General features: G+C 48.4%; 1 protein-coding gene across 1 annotated transcript in view; it reads left to right on the top strand.

Moving 5' to 3' along the window:
- The window catches only part of Plekha7 (pleckstrin homology domain containing A7), a 183,534-nt gene that overhangs the window by 149,751 nt on the left and 13,518 nt on the right, over nt 1-20,265 (top strand). Inside the window, exons 13-21 of the mRNA XM_029535811.1 lie at nt 1,835-1,888; nt 11,217-11,285; nt 11,457-11,537; nt 12,954-13,103; nt 13,567-13,668; nt 15,830-15,938; nt 16,050-16,276; nt 19,169-19,357; nt 19,443-19,560. Of these exons, the coding sequence (XP_029391671.1) occupies nt 1,835-1,888; nt 11,217-11,285; nt 11,457-11,537; nt 12,954-13,103; nt 13,567-13,668; nt 15,830-15,938; nt 16,050-16,276; nt 19,169-19,357; nt 19,443-19,560 (1,099 nt within the window). The remainder of the gene's footprint in view (nt 1-1,834; nt 1,889-11,216; nt 11,286-11,456; nt 11,538-12,953; nt 13,104-13,566; nt 13,669-15,829; nt 15,939-16,049; nt 16,277-19,168; nt 19,358-19,442; nt 19,561-20,265) is intronic.

Below are 20,265 nucleotides of genomic sequence, written 5' to 3'. Positions count from 1 at the left end.
AAAAAAAAAAAGAGAAAGGAAGGAAGGAAGGAAGGAAGGAAGGAAGGAAGGAAGGAAGGACATGTTAAAAAGCAAACAAACAAACTAACAAAGTAAGTTGTGAGACTGAGTGGCTCAGTGGCTAAAGAGCTTGCATTGCACATGTAGCCCTGTAAAGGCTGGGTGGGTGTGGCCATCCTCCTGTGATTCCAACTCTAGAGCAAGCTGGCTAGTAAGACTAGTTAAGTGCATCTGTGAGCTCTGGGTAATAGAGCCCACCTTATAAATAAGGTGGAAGAGCAATGGAGTGCTTACACATGTGTTCCCTCACATGCAAAACCATGCATATATACATGTTTATCACATGCAGAGACACACAGCCAAAGGGAAAAGAAAAAAGTCCTAAGTCCTGAATTTGACTTATAGCATTCTCCAGCTGTCTTTTCTTGTCCTGTTCAAAGTGTGCAGGGACAGTGACTTGGGAAAGTGGGATGAGGAGGGAGGCAGTCCAGGGAAAGAAATAAGCTTATGTCAGCTGTAGCATCCCTTAAAGATAGGGCTTCCACGCCTAAGGCACGATATGAGCTTCTCATGTGTGTGTCGGTGACTGTCTCACACCAGAGCTGTGCACCTTCCCCATCCTTGGGTTCAGCTGGAGGCCTCAGTTCATTAAGAACATGGTATCTGGACCATTCTTCAGCTCTTGCAGCTCTTCTGCCTCAGCTTCTGTGATCTGCTGAACAGGAGTGTGATTTGTGGGGAGCCTTTTCCTCAATAATTACACACACTGAAGAGATTGATAGACCATCGAAGACACCACAAGCAAGTCTTACTCAGGAACTCCTATACTACCCCTGTCTTAGTCAGGGTTTCTATTCCTGCACAAACATCATGACCAAGGAGCAAGTTGGGGAGGAAAGGGTTTATTCGGCTTACATTTCCACATTGCTGTTGATCACCAAGGAAGTCAGGACTGGAACTCAAGCAGGTCAGGAAGCAGGAGCTGATACAGAGGCCATGGAGGGATGTTCTTTACTGGCTTGCTTCCACTGGCTTGCTCAGCTTGCTCTCTTATAGAACCCAGGACTACCAGCCCAGAGATGGCACCACCCACAAGGGGACCTCCCCCCTTAATCACTAATTGAGAAAATGCCTTACAGCTGGATCTCATGGAGGCATTTCCCCAACTGAAACTCCTTTCTCTGTGATAACTCCAGCCTGTGTCAAGTTGACACAAAACTAGCCAGTACAACCCCCTAATATGGCTGCTCTGACTTCTTACTGAACAAAAAGAGCAAAATTTCCAGGGAAACTTCCAGCAGCAGTTACTTATCCCTCTGGAGTCTAAAGTCATACCGGGTCTTCCTGGATCACCCAAGTCATTTCTCTCTACCTTTTCCAGTCATCCATCCACATCACTTGGGGTCTTGACACTTCATGCATGTGACAACACAAGCCAAAAGATTTGATGCCAACAATCGGAATAGCTGTGTCAATGGGATCCTAGCTTCGAGTGTGGCGAGTGCTGTTCCGGGCAGATCTTCTGGTTCTGCCTCAGGAGCCCGGCATCTGCCTCATTGCTCTTCTGCCCTAACCCTCTTGTCCTTCCCATCATACAGCAATGGGTGCAGGGATAAGCTGGCTTTCCTCACTGACCCACAAACTCTGCCATGCTGAAAGAGGGCTCTGAGTTGCAACAAGACATCTGTGCTTCCTCTGTGGCCTGGTGTGTTGATCTGCTGTGGTCCCGTGTCTCCAGTGTAATGTGAACGATCTGCTTTGGAAGACCCAGGTTATTTAAGCCATGGTGTTTGTAACTGTTCTGTTTTGTTTTTCCTCTCTGCTTCCTTGGAAGGCTGATGACACCTACCTCCAGCTGAAGAAGGACCTGGAGTATCTGGATCTGAAGGTGGGTGGTAGGACTAGAGAGATTGCTTAAGGGTTAGGAGTGCTTGCTGCTCTTGCAGAAGACCCAGGTCCAGTTCCCAGCACCCACCGATTCACCGATTAGTTCACTTACTAATCGGTTCCAGAGCATTTGATTCCCTTAGACCTCTATAGGCAGTTCAACGCATGTGAGGCACTTAAGTTCACACAGGCACATACATTACTCTTAAATAAAGGTAATACTTTAAGGATAGGTAGCATCAGGATTCCACTACCATGGACACTCATCTTTCTGCAAGTATTACTTACTGGAGCCCGACTCAAGTTCCAGGCCCTAAGTAAAAACTCTTGTCTGAATCAGGAAAAAGTCATTGTTTATGTTCTGACTCTTACGGAATTGCTTCTGAGCCCTGTTATGAGATCTCTGGCTTAGACAATGTGAGGGTCATGATTTGATCTGTTGCTTCCCTTGGTTTAGAGGTTCCTGGGAAATAGCCAGTGGCTTTGCCAGAGCCTCTGCTGCTGGCAGGGATGTGTTTGATTCATAGGGAGTTGGCTGGTGTATGTGAGGTATCCTATGGGTACTTGAAGCTCAAGCTCTGGCTTAGCCTTTACAACAGAGCTGAAAGGGTCCAAAGAAAGCTGCTTCTGGGTTGCCACAACCTACAAGCTCCCTCTGACCACAGCCCTCTTCATGCCTGAACTCTGGAACAGACTAGAGGAGTGTAACCTTAGTCAACCCAGGGAGGGAAGAAGGTCGTGGACCACGTTTATCTTCATTGCACCGTATACCTGGCTCAAGACATTTCTGATGCAGGGATTGTCTCCAGCCTGTGGGACTCAGCTGTAAATGCTAGAACCTAAGGCAGCATGTGGGGGTTCCCATGCTGACCTAGACCTTTGGTTAGATATCTCCTAGTTCATACATCTGTTAAGCACTTGCTGTATGCCCAGCTCTACAGAAGTCAAGGGCAGATGCAAAAGAAAAACTGAAGGCCCTAGTCTTAAGAAATTTCCAAATAGTATGGATTAGGGAGAGAAAATATCCCAAATGATAGTGTATACAGTGACCATGGAAACATCTGTTTGGCTCAGTTCTGAGCTGGAGTCATGAGAATTCCATGGGCTGTGAGAGAAAGGCTTCTAAGGCAGTGGGGAGCATGTGAGCAGAGCTTTGAACAATCATGGCTCTGAGCAGTTATGATGAAGTCGGTAGGGACAGAGTAAGCCAAAGAGAGCCGCAGCCATGAAGTGGTGAGATTAGAGCCGTGGAGTGAGGTGGAGTAAATCCTGCTGACTCCTGACTCTGTCATAGGCCTTTCAGGAAGGAAGAGAATGGAGGAGGAGAGATTGAGGCGCAAGACTTCCTGTTGTGCGACTCAGACAGAAGCCGAATAGCGACGGCCCATGTTCTGAGTTTCACTGTACCACATTAGCTTGCACTGTGGTCCCATAACGGGGTGAATTACCTTCTCAAGATCGCACCAGAGACAGAGATACATTTGCATCCAGCGCTCACTCACCCTAAAGCTCACATCCACCTTGCTACCTGCCTTACAGCACATGCCATTTATGCTGCCATGGTCCCTAAGGCAGTAAACTTTTGGGGGGAGCCAAGCTTGGGTTAGGGTGGCAGGGAATGGGTTTGATGGACCGGAGAGGCAAGTTGCTTCCTGGGGGTGCTTCCTTAGCTAGGAGCTATGTCACCCGAGGAGGTATTCTGGATGCTGACATTATCATGAGAACAGCTGGGCTTGTAGCCAGAATGTCCTGGTTGTGTATCTGCTCCTGTAATTTCTAAGCTCTTCTCAGGGAAGTAGTCCAGGAGTGAACCTTCCCTGCAGCTGGGGGAGGCTTGACTCTTGTCTACCCAAGAGAGAGAAGAGAGGTTATGTATGAAGTAATGATCAGAAAGGCCAGTGTGCTTGCATGGCTTCTGTCAGAGGGCAGGGACCTGGTCTGCCATGCACAGATCCGGAAGAGTGGCCCACTACAGGACACAGAGCCCAGGGTCAAGGGCCTACAGATGATTATGTTTACAGATGTTCAAAGTCTGCTAAATCTAAACGTGCCATTCCTATTTCCCGTGTCAGGGGTCGCAGTCCAGGAAGTTAGGCACATCTCTACTCTGCCTCCCTTGATATGCTGATGTCACCTTTGAACTCAGGTTCCCCTCTTCCCCTATGTTTTCTGTGGCTCTGAAGAGGATTAAGCCAAGCAGATGGCAGCTATAGGCAGACGGTTCAGTTGGTAGAAATGGTCTTCTGAAAGGGCTTTCTCTGTGGTGGTGAATGTCCTCTCACAGGGCCACACAGATTGGAACTCCAAAGTGGATCCCATGACATGCTGGGCAGGATGTCCTTGAAATGAGGGGGATGTAGATGCAGGTACTGTAGGTAGAGACAGCACGAGAAGAGATTCGCACACCCAGGAAAGTGGATGCACTTGAATGAGCGCAGAGGACCACCCCTCTACAACCATTCTCTCTCTATGGGATTGAACCTCCAGCCTCATGCAAGCACCCTACCTCTGAGGCATATTCAACTATGTCACCAAATCTCTTTTTACTTTTTGTTTTATGATTATTAATTAATAAATTAAATTCTCACGCTAGCATTGACCTTGCACCAGCCCCTCAAGTAGCTGGACTGTGCCGCCGCCAAAGTGTGGTGTGGGTGTGGGTGTGTGTGTGTGTGTTGGGTGTAGGTGGGTGTGGGTGTGCGCACATCGCATGGTTTGCTAGGGCCTGTGATTGCTGAGCAGGTGCTATGACACTGCTTTATCCCCAGCCCTAGAACGAGTTTCTCTAGAGAATACTTCCCCTGCCACATCTGATCTGCATTGTCCCTCACTCTGATGTGTCAACTTAGGGTCATCTATGTTATTGTCCCAAGAGCTAAGGATCCAGGGCCCATCACCCCTCTGGGTGTCCTGAGTTCACTGGTGGTGACTTCTCCCTAGCACCTTCCACAGTTCCTTTCCCTCAGATGAATATCCCTGCTTGGGGCCAGGAGATCAAATGCAGGCACCTTGCAGAAGATGCAGCTCTTAGCCAGTGTGTTTTGGAGAGTGCTTGCTCTCTTGGTGATGCCAGGGTAGAAAGGGCTGAGCCGTGGTGAAGCTTCTGTTCTGCCTGGCAGTGTCTGTCTGGTTGATTTGTGATTTAATTCTCACAATAACTGAGCAATAGGAGTTACTATCCCTATCCTATTAACCAAGAACCCATGTCTCAGGGAAGTCAAGGGAGTTCTGCAAAGTTCCATGGCTGGAACTGACTACAGCCCTGAGTTAGTCATCTGTGGGCTGTGTTTCCATCATGGAAATTCTAGTTCCCAGAACCTGAACTCCATTAACTGACTTAAAAGAATGGGCTGTTGTTGGGTCGCTGTCGTCCATAGCATTAAAAAAAAAAAAAAAGTTATCCTTTTAGATAGCATCTCAGAGTGTTACCCAAGCTGCTCTCAAATATCTGGGCTCAAGTGATGCTCCTGGGCTGTGGGTGTGTGCCTATACTCCCAACGTGGAGTTATTTTTATATAGCCGTGAAGTGCATCCAGGCGAGGCTGAGCAGGGTATATCTGTGGCTGCTCAAGTGATGCCTTTGTAGATACAGAAGGTTGCCTTCAACCCCAGGGAGTACCATTGTTGGCTCCACATCTGTAGCACCGTGAGTTCTCGCTAAGATCAGGGCTTGTCCGTTTGCAAAGCCAGCCTCTGGGGCAGAGTTTTTAGGTTGCAATCTGGGCCATCAGCTATTTCTAGAGCATCTAGGACCGTGATTTTAAAAATATAGATCTGAGTCAAGTATGACGATACACACCTGGGGTCACAGCTTCTTGGGGGACTCAGACAGGAGGATCATTTGAGCCTGTAAATTAGAGGCCAGCTCACAGAACATAATGACTTTCTCCCTTTAAAAAATTTTTTTAAAGCTGGGCATGGTGGCTTGTTCCTTGGGTCCTAGCCCTGAGAGGCAGAGGAGGGCGAATATTTGTGAGCTTGAGGCTGGCCTAGTCTCCATAGTGAGTTCCAGGACAACCAGCAAAGCTTCCTGCAGAGACTCTGTCACAAAGAACAAACAGATTTCAGAGCCTAGCATAATGCATGCCTTTAGACCCAGCACTCAGTAAGGCAGAGACAAAAGGATTGCTTCAAGTTCAAAGCCAGCTGGGCTACATAGTTCCAGGCCAGCCAAAGATAGAAACCCTGACTCAAAAATCAATCAATAAAAATAAATTTAAAAGCAGAGGTTAGAGGTGAAGCAGGTGTAGGTACTTGCTACCAAGCCTCGTGGCCTGAAACCAGGACCCATGAGGTGGAAGGGGAGAACAAGTCCACAAGTTGTCCTCTGACCGACACATGTACTATAGGATATACACACAGATGAATACGAAAATACCTTTCGTTGTTTTTTAAAATCTCTACTGAGTTAGCACTCTTGTATCCAGGATCCTCTGCTCAAGCCACGCTCAGGCGTGATTCTTGTACACACTAAAACTTGAGGTCAGCCATCCAGAGATTACTAAGCCCAGCCATGAACTAAAGCACTAGGGAATTTGGAAAATGCATGTCTTAGTTAGGGTTTCTATTTCTGTGAAGAGACACCATGACCATGGCAACTCTTATAAAGGAAAACATCTCGCTGGTGCTGGATTACAGTTCACAGGTTTAGTCCATTATCACAGCGAGAAGCAGGCAGGCGTGGTACTAGAGAAGGAGCTGAGAGTTCTACATCTTGAGCTACAGGCAGCAAGAAGTGGTTGCCACACTGGATGTGGCTTGAACGTCTGAGTTTTCAAAGCCTGCCCCCAGTGACCACTTCCTCCAACAAGGCCACACCTCCTAATAGTCACTGGGAGCCAATTTTATTCAAACCACTACAGTGTACATCAGTGCTCAAGTCTTGTGCTTAGAGATTCTGACTTGATCAAACAATTCCTTAGCTGTTTTTAAAATACAGTGACAGTTGAGAAAGAAAAGATTACCTCAAAGTGGTTGTTTTTGTATTTGTTTGTTTTTGTTTTGAAACAAGGTCTCATCTATCCCAGGTTGTCCTTGGATGCCTGATGACCTTGGACTTGTGTCTTTTTGCCTCTCTCTCCTGAGTACTAGGGTTTTGTAGGTATATCCATGTCCATTTTATATGGTAGTAGATGGAGCCCAGGGCTTGTGAATGCCAGACAAGCACAGAACCAACTGAGCTACATCTCGGAAGTGGTGGCTCTCAAGTATGGTTCCTGACCAGTCACAGCAGCAGTACCTGGGAATCTGTTAGGAATGCCAAATCTTGAGTCCTAGGCCAGACCTGCTCAACAAGGACCTCCAGGGTGGAGCCTGAGCCTTCCAGGTGATTCGACACTAAAGTTGGAGGACTTGAGTAGGAATTCTGATGCCAACCTGTGGGTGTAACTTGGGGTAAAGTACTTATCTAGTATAAATGAGGCCGGGTTCCATTTCCAACACTGTAATAAAAATAAAACTTGGTTGGCTTGGGATCCACACACCTGGCGGTGGAGACAGTGTTTTCTCTCTATGCATTTCTTTAATGTGTCTGTGTGCGAGTGTGTGTGGAGGTGTGTGTGCATATGTTAAGGCCTGCATTTGGAGGTCTGCAGGGGCTGGCTCTCTCCTTCCTCCATATGGCTCCCAGGGATTAAGCTCAGGTCATCAGGCTCAGTGACAGCACTGCACACTGAGCCATTTCAAGGCCTGACAGACTGTATACAGCACTGTTTGTGAGCAGCTGGATCCTCTGGGTAGGCAGAAACATTTAGCTGCATCCAAGTATGGAGTTGAAGGCTGAGGAAATTCTGTTGGAAATAATTGTTAGAACTGAGATGAATGCATAAACCGAGCTTACAGGTGTTACAGAACATTGTGAGGGAGGCAGGAAGAAGCAGATCTCTTCTGTCAGGCTTCCCCTCACCTTCCTCTGCAGAACCGGGAAGGAAGGGAAGCAGGAAGTGGCCCTTGTGCATGGTCAGCCCACACAGGGGCCCCCAAGCAAGCAAAACTGGCTAGGCCAGTTCTTTCTTTAGAGGCCGCCCCTAGCTGGGAGCTCACTTTACCAAGGCTCGAGGCACGTCTTAACTGTCTGCACACCTCATCCCGAGGTTCCCCTTCTCCAGCCCCCAGACTGTGGCTGCTTCCAGTGTTGTCGGATGTCTCACCTGTTACGTTTTGTTGTATTTGCCTTTCTGTTTGGAACAGATTAAAAATAATGAACCTTTGATCAACGTGCTTTACAAAGTGCTGAAGAAGTCAGCACGGGGCTGTCGGCCCGGGAGAAGCGTAAGATGATCGGATCCGTGTCTCCAGGCGGGGCCATTCCATTGCTTCTGGCTCAGGGCCGGCACCATCACTTGCTTAAGCAGTTGCTCTCCTGACCCGCCCCACGCTTCCTGCAAGTCATTTCGGTTGATTTTCTTTAACCCAAAGCTCTCTTCAGCATTGTGGCTGAGCCGCTCATCTGTGGTGTCCTGTGGCTCCATCTTTTGTGTTGCAGAGGGGTGGGGAGCTTGCCACCAGCTTGCATTGTGTCTCCATCTTCACTTGTCTGCCTCCACATTGGTATGGCCGAGCATGAGTTTATGGGAGTTTAGAGAAGCCTTAGATCCCACTGCCTCTGCCTTTTCTCGGGGCAGGATATTGACATGCAGGACCCAGTTTGGAACTGGATGGCCACCCTATGTCTCCTTTGCAATGTAACCAGCTCTTGGAGCATTCTGAGGGAGACTAGAGACTGAGGGGCAGGTGTCATGTTCTGATGTGGTAGAGGGGAGGTGGGGTGGCCCAGGGGCTGAGTCTCTTCCCATGTAGAGATTCTTTAAGATAAATGGGGACCTGAGACCTTTGATATTTCTGGGGACAGATACTGGGGACCTTTGTCAATGTTTTAAGTGGATAGAAATACTGTTACTGCTGAGCACAATTTAAAAAGGGAAACTTAACTGCCATGTACTACCCATGGCTGTAACTGTTCATCAGAGCATCCTTTCTCTGGAACGGAGCTAATCTGAGGGACCTCTGAGGAGTGTAAGTCTTTCAGGGAGCCGGTGCCCTGTCACTTGTAACCTTTACTCCATCGGAAGCCATACCAGTCAGTCTGATTTTGACATATTCCTGAACTCACTCAGCTAACATCCTCCAGATCTCCTCCATATGCCTGGTCCTGGCTGGGCTTTAAGGATAGAGAGAAAATGCACCCTAGTCTCCACAGTGCCCCCCTAATGTGCTTAATATGTCTGGAGAGGAGAAATGAGCAACATCATTGTGATTTGATATTCTAAGCCCCACAGCAGTAACAGGCACCCTGTGTGGGAGGGACACACTGAAGGACACCAGACCCACTCAAAAGGAAGAAAGAAAGGCAAGGACTTTGAATTCCTACTCCCAACTCCTATAAACAGCGCATCAGAGAGAACGAGAGATGCCTATTTCTTAGAAAAAAAGGGAATGTGGGTATCCCTGGAGGGAGAGAGAAACAAAAGGTTGGCTCCGGAGTCACCGAGGACAGCAGTAAAGGGCACACTTCCAGAGGGGACGCCACCAGAAGGTCTAATTTGGATTTCTCCTTCTCAGAATGCCTTTGTGTGTAGATACTTCATTTCTTTCCTGATGGCGCTGGATAAATGAGGCGTTGCTCAGTTAGATCCTCTGCCTTATTTAAGCATCAGAGACATCCTCAATAGAAAGCTTCAGGGGAAAAGGGGGGAAGAGTTTGCTGGGGGAAATCCCCAGAGTGCACCTCAATTTGAAAGTGATTTCTAGCTGGTTAACAAGCCAAGGCCAGCTTCTTCGGAGAAGAGACCAACTCACAGCCCTCCCCTCGGGCCTCCGTGTTCTATCCATGTATGTGCATGTTTGTACACATACTTTGCATAGACCTCTAGGAATTCCATGATGCTTGCTGAATTCTTTCTCATATGCCAGGCTTTATATTCAGGCACTACCACAAAATAACCAAGGCCAGGGTCCCTGCCATTTGCTGTGTGACCAAATGGAAGCAGTCATCAGCTCAAAGCGAGAAGTCATTGACTTCTTCTGTAGTGAGATGACTCAGTGGCTAAGAGCACTGGCTTCTCTTCCAGAAGACTCAGGTTCCATTCCCAGCACCCACATAGCAACTCACATGTCTGTAACTCCAATTACAGGAGATCCAGCATCCTCTTCTGGCCTCCATGGGTATATAGATCCATGCATATGATATGATACACGGACAGAGACAGGCAAAATACCGTACATAGAAAATAAATATTCTTTTAAAGAAGTCATTTGATAGTGGCCTGGACTTGCTGAGGGAGGGTGTAGGGCAGTTGGGCACATGACTGGTTAGTCTGAAGAGAATGATTGACAGCACTTTTGACTCCTGGCTCACACTGGCAGACTTCTCGGGCCTTCCAGATGGAATGGGGAGAAAGCAAAGGCTATCACTTCAGCAAGTGACTGTCTGTCCATCTTAGGGTCGTCTGCCTAGCACACACACTACCTGCCTCTGCCATGGTTACCCTGTTCTCCGTGTCTACTTGGCAGGGCTGCAGAACAGAACAGAGAAAGGCTGTGTGGCTTGAGGTGCTCTAACCTGACCTTGTCGTGCCCACAGAAGCCCACATCTTCACAGCCTATGAAAGGAAGATGCCCGGGGAAAGGGGAGCATGGGATAGAGAGTCGGGAGTCAATGAGAACAGGACGGCAGCAAACTGCCTGCTTACAGTTGACAGGGGATGTAAAATGGGATGTTCTACGAGCCTGGAAGTGTGGGAGACTTGTTTGTTGCTTTGTTGAGGTGGTAAGATAGGTTGTAACTCACTTGAGTACAGCCAAGCCTTGTTGTCTGGGTGTGAATCTTAAACCACTGGCTGGATCTGACCTGGGTCCCTTCCCACTCTGGCTGGATCTTTTAGTAGTGTAGGATAAGAAAGACTGGCCCTTGTCCATGGGGAAGTGGCTTCTCAGAGACCTGAAGCAGAGACCTGGACAGCAACTGGACAAACTGTGTCTGTCCCTAGGTATAGTAGCACGCCTCTCTTACCAATGGCAAACCTCCAAAGACTCATAGAAATGTCTCATGCTCGTTTGGGGCAAACTGATGACCCTGTAACTTGAGCACCTGCATTTTCTTTAATTTGAGAAACTTAATACTTCTATTAAGATCACCAACAGGTTTCAGTTTTTCCATAAAATGAAGCAGGCATTAAAACAGTACAGATAGTGCTCAAGTTCTTGCCCATTTTGTGCCATGAGCCCCCGCCTCTGCTAAGGCTTCCACATCCATCCACCATAGGACTAACCTTCCTTCCTGCTATTTGACTCCACACACCATGTTAATCATTAAATTGTTCACCTCCCAGATGACAGGCCGAGACCTTCTTAAAGATCGAAGTCTGAAGCCCATGAAGATCGCCGAGAGTGACATTGATGTGAGTTACCAGAGACAGGCTGGCTCCTTGGCCACCTCCTGACCCGGACCTGGGCAGCTTCCAGAAGGGTTTCCATGTTCACTGTCCAGAGGCGTTCTGTTCTTGTTCCCAATGCCATCCGCCATGTTCTCACCTCTCCCCCTGCCCTCTCCAACTCGTTCTTGCTCACAGGTCAAGCTGAGCATCTTCTGTGAACAAGACAGGATACTTCAGGACTTGGAAGACAAGATCCGAGCTCTCAAGGAGAATAAAGTATGCATCATTTCTGCCTAATAGTGGGATGGAGTGGGGGCACTGCACCCAGCTTGGCTTTGCTGACATAGTATTTGCACTCCTGTGTTAGCATTAACAGGAGGGGCTAGAGTTGTAACAGGCTATAGAATGTTTGCCTAACATGTGAAGCCCTGGCATATATCCTCACGTTACATAAAACAGGTATGGTTAGCATACACCTTTAACCCTAGCACTTGGAAGGTAGACTCTAAATCAGAATTTTCATCCTCAGCTATACAATGCTTAGTCCTGTTTTAAAAAAAACACACAAAACGTAAACAAGAGTTAGTTTATTCAGTCTTTTTTGTCTAAGGGTACTCCTCAAAGACTTCTATCTGAGCCTCCCCTGTGTGGTTAAAATTAATTGGGGGTTTCTACCCCACTATTGATCATTCAGTTCCCAGATAAAACCTTTATGTTTATAATAAGCCTTAAAGCACTAGAGCTGGGCAGACATCAGCCTTCTAAGCTATTCTGTCTACTTCCCTGTCAATAACTCTGTAATATAACTTGCCACGTTCTGCCTGGGCCACTCATACTCCAACTGGCCAGTCCTCATGGCCATGTTCTCACAATTCACTTACCTCATGGCGTTGTCTTCTCTCTTCACCTCTCTGTTATCCTCGTGGTCTCTGCTTCAGACCTCAAGCCCAGCAACCGAAGCCCCACCTACTTCTCCTCTGCCTAGCTACAGTCTGGAGGCATCTTTATTTAACCATCAGTTTTAAATTAAGGGACAAGGTTACATAGTATCACTCTGTGTAGTGCAGATTTCCTTATCCCTGAGGCAGCTAGATCTTGGGGTCCAGTATTTGCTGGGTTCAAGTATCCCTTTTTCTGTGCTGGCCCATGTCTCAGCCTGGGAGAGGTTCTTTATTGGTAGCTCTGATGGCCTCACACAAGAAACTCAGAGGTCTGCCTTGGAGAAAGTGGCCCTCATCACACTGGGCAAAGCCTTTTGCTTCCTCGGGTTGCTTACCCCAGGGATCTGGGCTGGAAAGGCAGCAAGTCCAGATGGGAAGACAGGAGTGAACTGGGGCCACAGTTATGGTCTCAGGTTGACTTTTCTCTTTTTATATTTTAATAAGATATATTCATGGTCTTGAAGATCTGTGACATGCTTCTTTTTTTTTTTTTTTTTTTTCTTCACAAGATCTTGGGAAGGTTCTCTGTGAATTTGTCCATTTGTCTCCAGATAACCTATAAGGAATCTGCACCTATCTTGTAGATAAGAAAGCTGAGGCAGAGCTTTATTGAGACTGCCTCATGGGCCAGTGAGCTGCTGTCCAAGGCCCTGTATCTGTTCCAGCTCAGCTCACCTCTTTGGCCTCAGTTGTTTGGTTCCTTGGGGGGATAGGTCGCCCATCCTCTTGCTCTTGGCCCTTTCTGGCACAGGACCAGCTAGAATCTGTGCTGGAGGTGCTACACAGGCAGACAGAGCAGTACCGAGACCAGCCACAGCACCTGGAGAAGATCACTTGCCAGCAGAGGCTCCTGCAGGAGGACCTCGTCCACATCCGTGCGGAGCTCTGCAGAGAGTCCACGGTATGTAGAGGGTAAAGAGGTAACAGGCACTTCCCCTGGGGCTGCTGCTGAGATGAGGCCAGGGGTGAGAACGTGTCACTGCCTCCCTGTGGTGACCTATCCAGGGTATCATGTCTGACTCTATCTGCACCCTGGGCTGCTTTCCATCAGGATAGTTAAGGGAGCCCCAGTTTCTTGGAGAAGTCTTCAGGCTGTATTCTAGTCTGCATAGTGCATTCTGAGATGTCTGAATTTCTACTGTTGTGGCTGTCAGCCTAGTGTGGTGTTGACCTTCCCACCAGGGTAGGGAGGAGGAGTGGGAAGTGCAGGTAGCCAGGATCACCTGTTCCCATCTCCTTTCCACCTAAGCCTTCCCCTCCCCTCTTTGCCTAGGGGGTAGCAGGTTAGGGGTGGGTATCCTTGAGCCTGGGAGGGGACAAGGTGAGGGCGCATCTGGAGACCAGAAGTGTTTTCTTGCTTATAGGAGATGGAAAATGCATGGAACGAGTACCTGAAGTTGGAGAAGGATGTGGAACAGCTGAAGCAGACCCTGCAGGAGCAGCACAGGAGAGCATTTTTCTTCCAGGTGACCAAGAAAGAGGGTTGTCACCTCCCTCATCTCCATCACTAGCCTGTTAGGGCTGTGAGCTCTACCAAACAGCTGTCCCAAAGTCTACTTTAGCAGGGAGCTCTTTGCTCTCCATGCCTAACTCTCAGTGTTTGGGAAAAAGCTGGTCCTTTAAGAGAGCAGAGCTGGGGGCTGGAGAGATGGCTTAGTGGTTAAAAGCAGTGGCTGCTCTTCCAGTGGTCCTGAGTTCAATTCCCAGCAACTACATGGTGGCTCACAACCATCTGTAATGGAGTCTGATGCCCTCTTCTGGTGTGTCTAAAGACAACTACCATGTGCTCATATAAATAATAAATAAGTAAAACTTAAAACTGGGCAGTGGTGGTGCACACCTTTAATCCCAGCACTCGGGAGGCAGAGGCAGGTGGATTTCTGAGTTCAAGGCCAACCTGCTCTACAGAGTGAGTTCCAGGGCATCCAGGGCTACACAGAAAAACCCTGTCTCGAAAAACCAAAAATAAAAAATAAAAATAAATAAAACTTTAAGGGTGGGACAGAGCCAAGAGGAGCCCGCTTCAGGCCCTATACCCACCTGGAGCGCACTTTGGGGGGTCCAGGTGAGTTTCTCCCTAGACAGCAGCAGGAAGTCCAGCCTCTGTCCTGTTTCTGGTAGTTACTCGATAGCCTGAGGAAAAAGTGTGAATCAGTCCCTGAAGTCCCCTCTTCTCTCATTTTTGCTCAGTTGTTCATTTCTGGAGCCAGGCTGGCTGGCCCCTGGCCAAACTGGGAGAAGTGGCTTTAGCTTAAAGTTAGAATATTCAGAGAGCATAGCAGTGAACACTTTTAATCAAGAGTTGGAAGGCAAAGGGGATCAGATCTCTGAGTTCAAGGCCAGCCAGGACAACACAGAGGGGGAAAAAAAATTCAGGACACTCTAGCTGGCCTGTGCTCTCTCCTATTGTAGTAAGCCTCAGGCTTCTACTCCACCCTCAGCATTTTTAAAACGGAAAATGGCCTGTTTTCCAACTCTCCTTCAGCTCTGTCTCTTCTTGGGGCTCTGACATAGACTCGGTGTATTGGGATTCAGCAAGTGTTCCTGGAGGCTTCTTGTGCTCAGGGCCCCACGCTATGCCTCTTTGAGAGCTGGACTTGCTAACTGATGATGGGATTCTGAGCTGGGTTCCTCTTTCAGGTCCCTTCACAACTATGTGAACTCTGGATGTTCCCCTAACCCTAGGAAACCAAGGAACTTCTCGGGGGAGTTTTGTTTTTTCTTTCCCCATGGACCTACTGTCCCCCACTCAGGTGGTTCTGAGAGATGCTGAGGACAGTGTGGATACTTGCCTTTGGTTCAGGGATGACCTCAGAGAATCCCTAGAAGATGCCTCTCTCCCACTGTTATCCCTCCCACCCCCCATAACTTCCGTCATTAGAAACAACATCCCATAATACTTACTGTAATGGCTTGAACATACTGAGTGACTGCTGTTGGTAAAGTATTCCCAATGGTTGTTTCTAGTTGTGGCTGAGGTATATCGGTAGCCCATGGCTTTTTGAGGAAAGTCTCACTGCATAACCAAGGCTGACCTTGAACTTGAAATGCTAATCCTAAATCTTTTTCCTTAAGCTACAGTTTTATTATGTAGCCCTGGCTGGCCTCCAACTATGTAGGCCAGAACTGCCTCTTCCTCTGCCTCCTGAGTGCTGGTAGTAAGGGCGTGTGCCACCACACCAGACATCCCAACTGTGTTTAAGTGTACAGTTGAGCAGTGTAAGTCCATCCACATGTTGTGCAGCCATAGTCTAGAATTTTCCATCTTGTGAAACTAAAAACCCACTCTCTTCCCCCTCCCCTCCTCTGGTCCAGGCTCCCCCTGTTCTTTCCCGTCTCTGTGAGATGGACTAGGTGTTGCATGCATCATTTAAGTTCATCCTACGCTGTTCGAGACCATCTATTTTTAAGTTAGGTAAAGTAGGCCAGTTGAACTGGTGAACACTGCTCACCCAGCATTCCTCACTGGTCTGCTTCTCCAGCAGACTTAGAGTGGGCCCTGGCAGGTCCCAAAGGGTGTGACTCCCCTATGGTAAAGGGCTCTAACTAAAGACGTATGGCAAGTCCTCAGAAGAAACTTTTAGTGAGGAGCCAAGAAGATCCTGAACGGGCCCCTGTGTTCCCCAGGAGAAGTCACAGATACAGAAGGATTTGTGGAGGATTGAAGATGTCATGGCAGGCCTGAGTGTGAATAAAGAGAACTACAGAGTCCTGGTGGGATCTGTCAAAAATCCAGGTAAGACAGCCAGCCATCTTCCTGGCATAGGACACAGAGGGGCAGGCAGATGGCCCTTGCACTGAGACAGTCTCGGTTCCATCCTTGAATCGTTTCTGCCCATTCCCTCAGAAAGAAAAACGGTGCCTTTGTTCCCTCACCCATCTGTGCCTTCACTCTCTCCAACTGAGAGCAAGCCAGCCCTGCAGCCCAGCCCTCCCACCAGCCCCGTGCGGACGCCTCTGGAGGTCCGACTCTTTCCGCAGCTGCAGACCTATGTGCCATACCGACCTCACCCACCCCAGCTGAGGAAAGTGATGTCTCCTCTGCAGTCGCCAACCAAGGCAAAGCCTCAGGCGGTAAGCTATGGCAGCTAGGAGCTGAGGGTGTGCTGGGTGGCTTCCTGAAGAGATGAGAACACACACATAAGGCACACACATAAGTCCACCTCACATACCAAAGAGATGACTCCACCCAAGTACAGCTTGATCACCAGTGAGTTTATTGGGCTTCCTTACAGCAGGGTGAAGTGTGACTTACAGCAACACGAATGACCCCTAACACCTGCATTGTTGCAGAGTCTGCCTCACCATGGGCAATAACTCATAAAAGCTGCGTTGTCTGAATTGCTGGTTTTGCTCCATTTTGAGATCTCCTGCCCAAAGCTTGATGCGAGGTACAGACCAGAGCAGCAGCCTTGATGGAGAGGAGGCTGCTGATGTGTAGCAAGGTGCCTAGCAACCAGGGCTGGCATAGAGGGAGATGTGCCAGCCTGGGAGGCAGGGCACTGAGATGCCAGTTCTCAGGTTTTCCCTGAGTCCTTGGCAAGTCTCTCATTTTTCTGAGCTACCTCAGTTTTCTCTGGAGCAGCTGATGGAATCTGGGGGCTATGGAAAAGCAGTTAGTGTTGACAGCCTCAGTTTAATTCTTTTGTATGGTTGTTTGCTTGTTTTAGACATTCACATGTGTGTAACAGAAATAACTCTCCTTGGGCTAGAGAGATGGCTCTGCAGTGGAGAACACTGACTGCTCTTGCAGAGGACCTGGGTGCAGTCCCCAGTACCCGGATGGCAGCCAGCGCTGACTATAACTCCAGTTCCAGGGGATCTGATGCCGCCTTCTGTTCACAGACATACATGCAGGCAAAATACCCAAACACATAAAATAAAAATAAATATCAAATTTGATTTTGTTTTTCAAGACAGGATTTCTCTGTGTAGCCTTGGCTACACTGGTATTTATTTTGTGGACCAGGCTGGCCTTGAACTCACAGAGATTTGCCTGCCTCTGCCTTCTGGGTGCTGGGATTAAAGGTGTGTGCCACTACCACCACCTACCTTCAATTTTTTGTTTGTTTGTTTTTTTTTATTTATTTTATTTGTATGAGTACAGTGTAGCTGTCTTAAGACACACCAGAAGAGGGCATCAGATCCCATTACAGATAGATGGTTGTGGGCCACCATGTGGTTGCTGAGATTTGAACTCAGGACCTCTAGAAGAGTAGTCAGTGCTCTTAACCACTAAGCCATCCCTCCAGCCCCATTCATTTTTATTTTTATTATTTTTTTTTAATGAAATATCTGGGGCTTGAGAGATAACTCAGTGATTGAGAATCCGTACTGCATTTTGAGAAGACGGAGGTTTGGTTCCCAGCACCAGCAGCAGGTGGCTTGCAATCACTTATAACTCTGGCTCCAGGAGATCCGAAGCCTCTGGCTTCGAGGATGTTTGTCCCCACATTCACATACCCACGTGCGGATACACGCACCTACATGTGATGCAAGGTTTTTATTAAAATATCTATTCTGAAAAATGACATTTAAATGTGTCAGTGAATCATAATCAGGCCCCCATCTTTCGTAGGCCAACTTTAGACCGATAAGCAGAGCATGGCCAACCCCATGTCTCCTCCCTTGTTCCCAGTGGTCTTGGCGTCTATATAGTTCCCTTGCCCATTTCTTTCCTCAATTCTCCATGTTTGCACCCCTAAGCACTTGAATTATGCCGGGATAGAACACAGCTAATCTGTGTCTACTACACTGTGACTTCACCAGTCACATTGAGTGCAGGGACCCCACATTGTGGCTTGGCTTGTTTCTTTAATTTACTACCATTTTTAAAACTGGAAATGGTCTCAGCGTGGTGGTACACGCCTTTAATCCAGGCCAGCCAAGGCTTAATAGAGAAACTCTGTCTCAAAAAATCCTAAATAAATAAATAAGTAAAACTAAAAACCAGTCATGGGTAATTTCAAAGAACACAGGAACAGAAGCCACAGGGAAAGTCTAAGAAAATGCCCCTCAGCCACCCTATCTCGCCATTTTTCTTTGGTCATAGACAGTGGGTATTTTGGGTTTCTCTTTGTGGAGAGCTTTCTGGAAGCTGGTAATTCTGATGGCTTGTCAAGGCTGGAAACTGTTGATTCTGGGGACCCTGTGCTTGTCTTAGGCAGATGGCTTACCTTTTGCCACAGACACACACGTGCAAACACACTAAAATGTGAAACTCCCCCCCTCCAAAAATGCTGGGGTTTGTTTTCAGAACCAGCTTGGACTCTTTCCTAAATTCTGTGAAATCCTGAAATAGGTCAGACTAGAGTAAGGAGGGCAGAGTTAATGAGGAAGGGGTACAGCTGTCATCAGTGAATGAATTGTCAGGCTTGGTCTCCTGGCATGGAAGAGCCACAGCCCCAAGAAGCCAGCAAGCTTACTGAGTACCAAGGAGACTGGCCTTGTCCCCTTCCTTCCTGGAAGTGACCAACTGCCTCTCCTGCCTGCCTGTCAACCCACTAGAGAGACTTTGTAAGAAGGTTCATTTCCAAGAGAAAGAACAGGATGCTAACTGATGAGCCGATCCCCACAAAGAAGGACTCAGCTCTATGTGTGGAGCCACCTGGAGTCTGTTCAGGCTGAACACTCACTACAGGGCTGGTAGATGTCTGTCCCTGGGGTGTGTTTGCTGTCACTATCTCAGAAGTGGTGGTCAGCATCCTGCCTCCCCTAACAACCGTGCTGAGGAGGCAGGTGTCATTTGACACCAAGTGCTGGAGCTGGGTCACTGTCACCGGTAGGTAGCACTTTGAAACTAGAAAGTATATCAGTCAAAGAGTTGGAGGGGAGGCAGCTCCTCAAAGCTTCCTTGGCTGGGGTGGTGATGTACATCTGAAGTGGCTGGCCCTGTGGCAGTGCCTCGTAAGAGCACCCCTTCATTTCCATCCCTCTGGATGCTGGATCTGTTCTCTCTCTGCACAGGAAGATGAGGCGCCTCCCAGGCCACCACTTCCTGAACTCTACAGCCCAGAGGACCAGCCCCCAGCTGTGCCACCACTGCCGAGAGAAGCCACCATCATTCGGCACACATCTGTGCGCGGACTGAAACGACAGTCGGATGAGAGGAAGAGGGACCGGGAGCAGGGCCAGTGTGTGAATGGGGACTTGAAGGTGAGCTTTGGAGACCGGGTGTGTCCACTGAGCAGAAGGGGCAATGTGATGCTAGTGAACTGACAGGCTCAGACTCTGTCCACAGGTGGAACTCCGGTCCTATGTGAGTGAGCCAGAGCTGGCCAGCCTCAGTGGGGATGTTCCTCAGCCCTCCCTGGACCTCGTGGGCTCTGAGAACAGATACCAGACGCTGCCAGGCAGAGGTAAGGCAAGACTGTGAATCCTTCAGGCATCTCACTCTTCCTTAGCACTCACAGCCTCTACCCAGACCTCCGAACCTGGCCTGCAGCTCGGATCTAACTGTGATTGCTGAGCGGGAGGACTGGTCTGACCTAAGGAGTTGTTTGGTTTTTCTCCCTTTTCTGCCTCCAAGAGCAACAACAGTGATTGCCCTAAAGTCTGACACTGTTGACCTGTTCTGTATGAGCCCCATACTCAACAGTGCTGAGAGGCAGGGGCTGTTATGATTCCCATTTTAAAGATCAAGAAACGGCGGCAGGGGCTGGAAAGATTGTTTAGTGGTTAAGAGGCTGACTGCTCTCCAGGAGGACCCAGGTTCAATTCCCAGTACCCACATGATGGTTCACTCACACACACACACACACACACACACACACACACACACACACACACACACATATCCAATACCCATAAATAAAATTAAGGAAAAAGAAACAGAGTGGGCGCCAGTCTCACCAGTCTCAGAGCTCTGGCTCCAGATCAAGGCAGCCTGCAGGCTGGGCTGCTGAAAACCGCCAGCACTAAGGCCACATCAGACCTGTGTCAGCCTGAGACTCAGGGACTCCTTTCTTCAGCCCATGGTCTCTTCACTCGGCTCCCTGTTTATCCCTAGCTGGATTCTCCATGAAGCAGAGGGGTGAAGGTTCTTTTTTTTTTTTTTTTTTTTT

The sequence above is a fragment of the Mus pahari genome, chromosome 1, assembly GCF_900095145.1.
Source record: "Mus pahari chromosome 1, PAHARI_EIJ_v1.1, whole genome shotgun sequence".
Lineage (NCBI taxonomy): Eukaryota > Metazoa > Chordata > Mammalia > Rodentia > Muridae > Mus > Mus pahari.
Note: the sequence above shows the minus strand (reverse complement) of the source record. Positions and strands in the feature narration are given on the sequence as shown.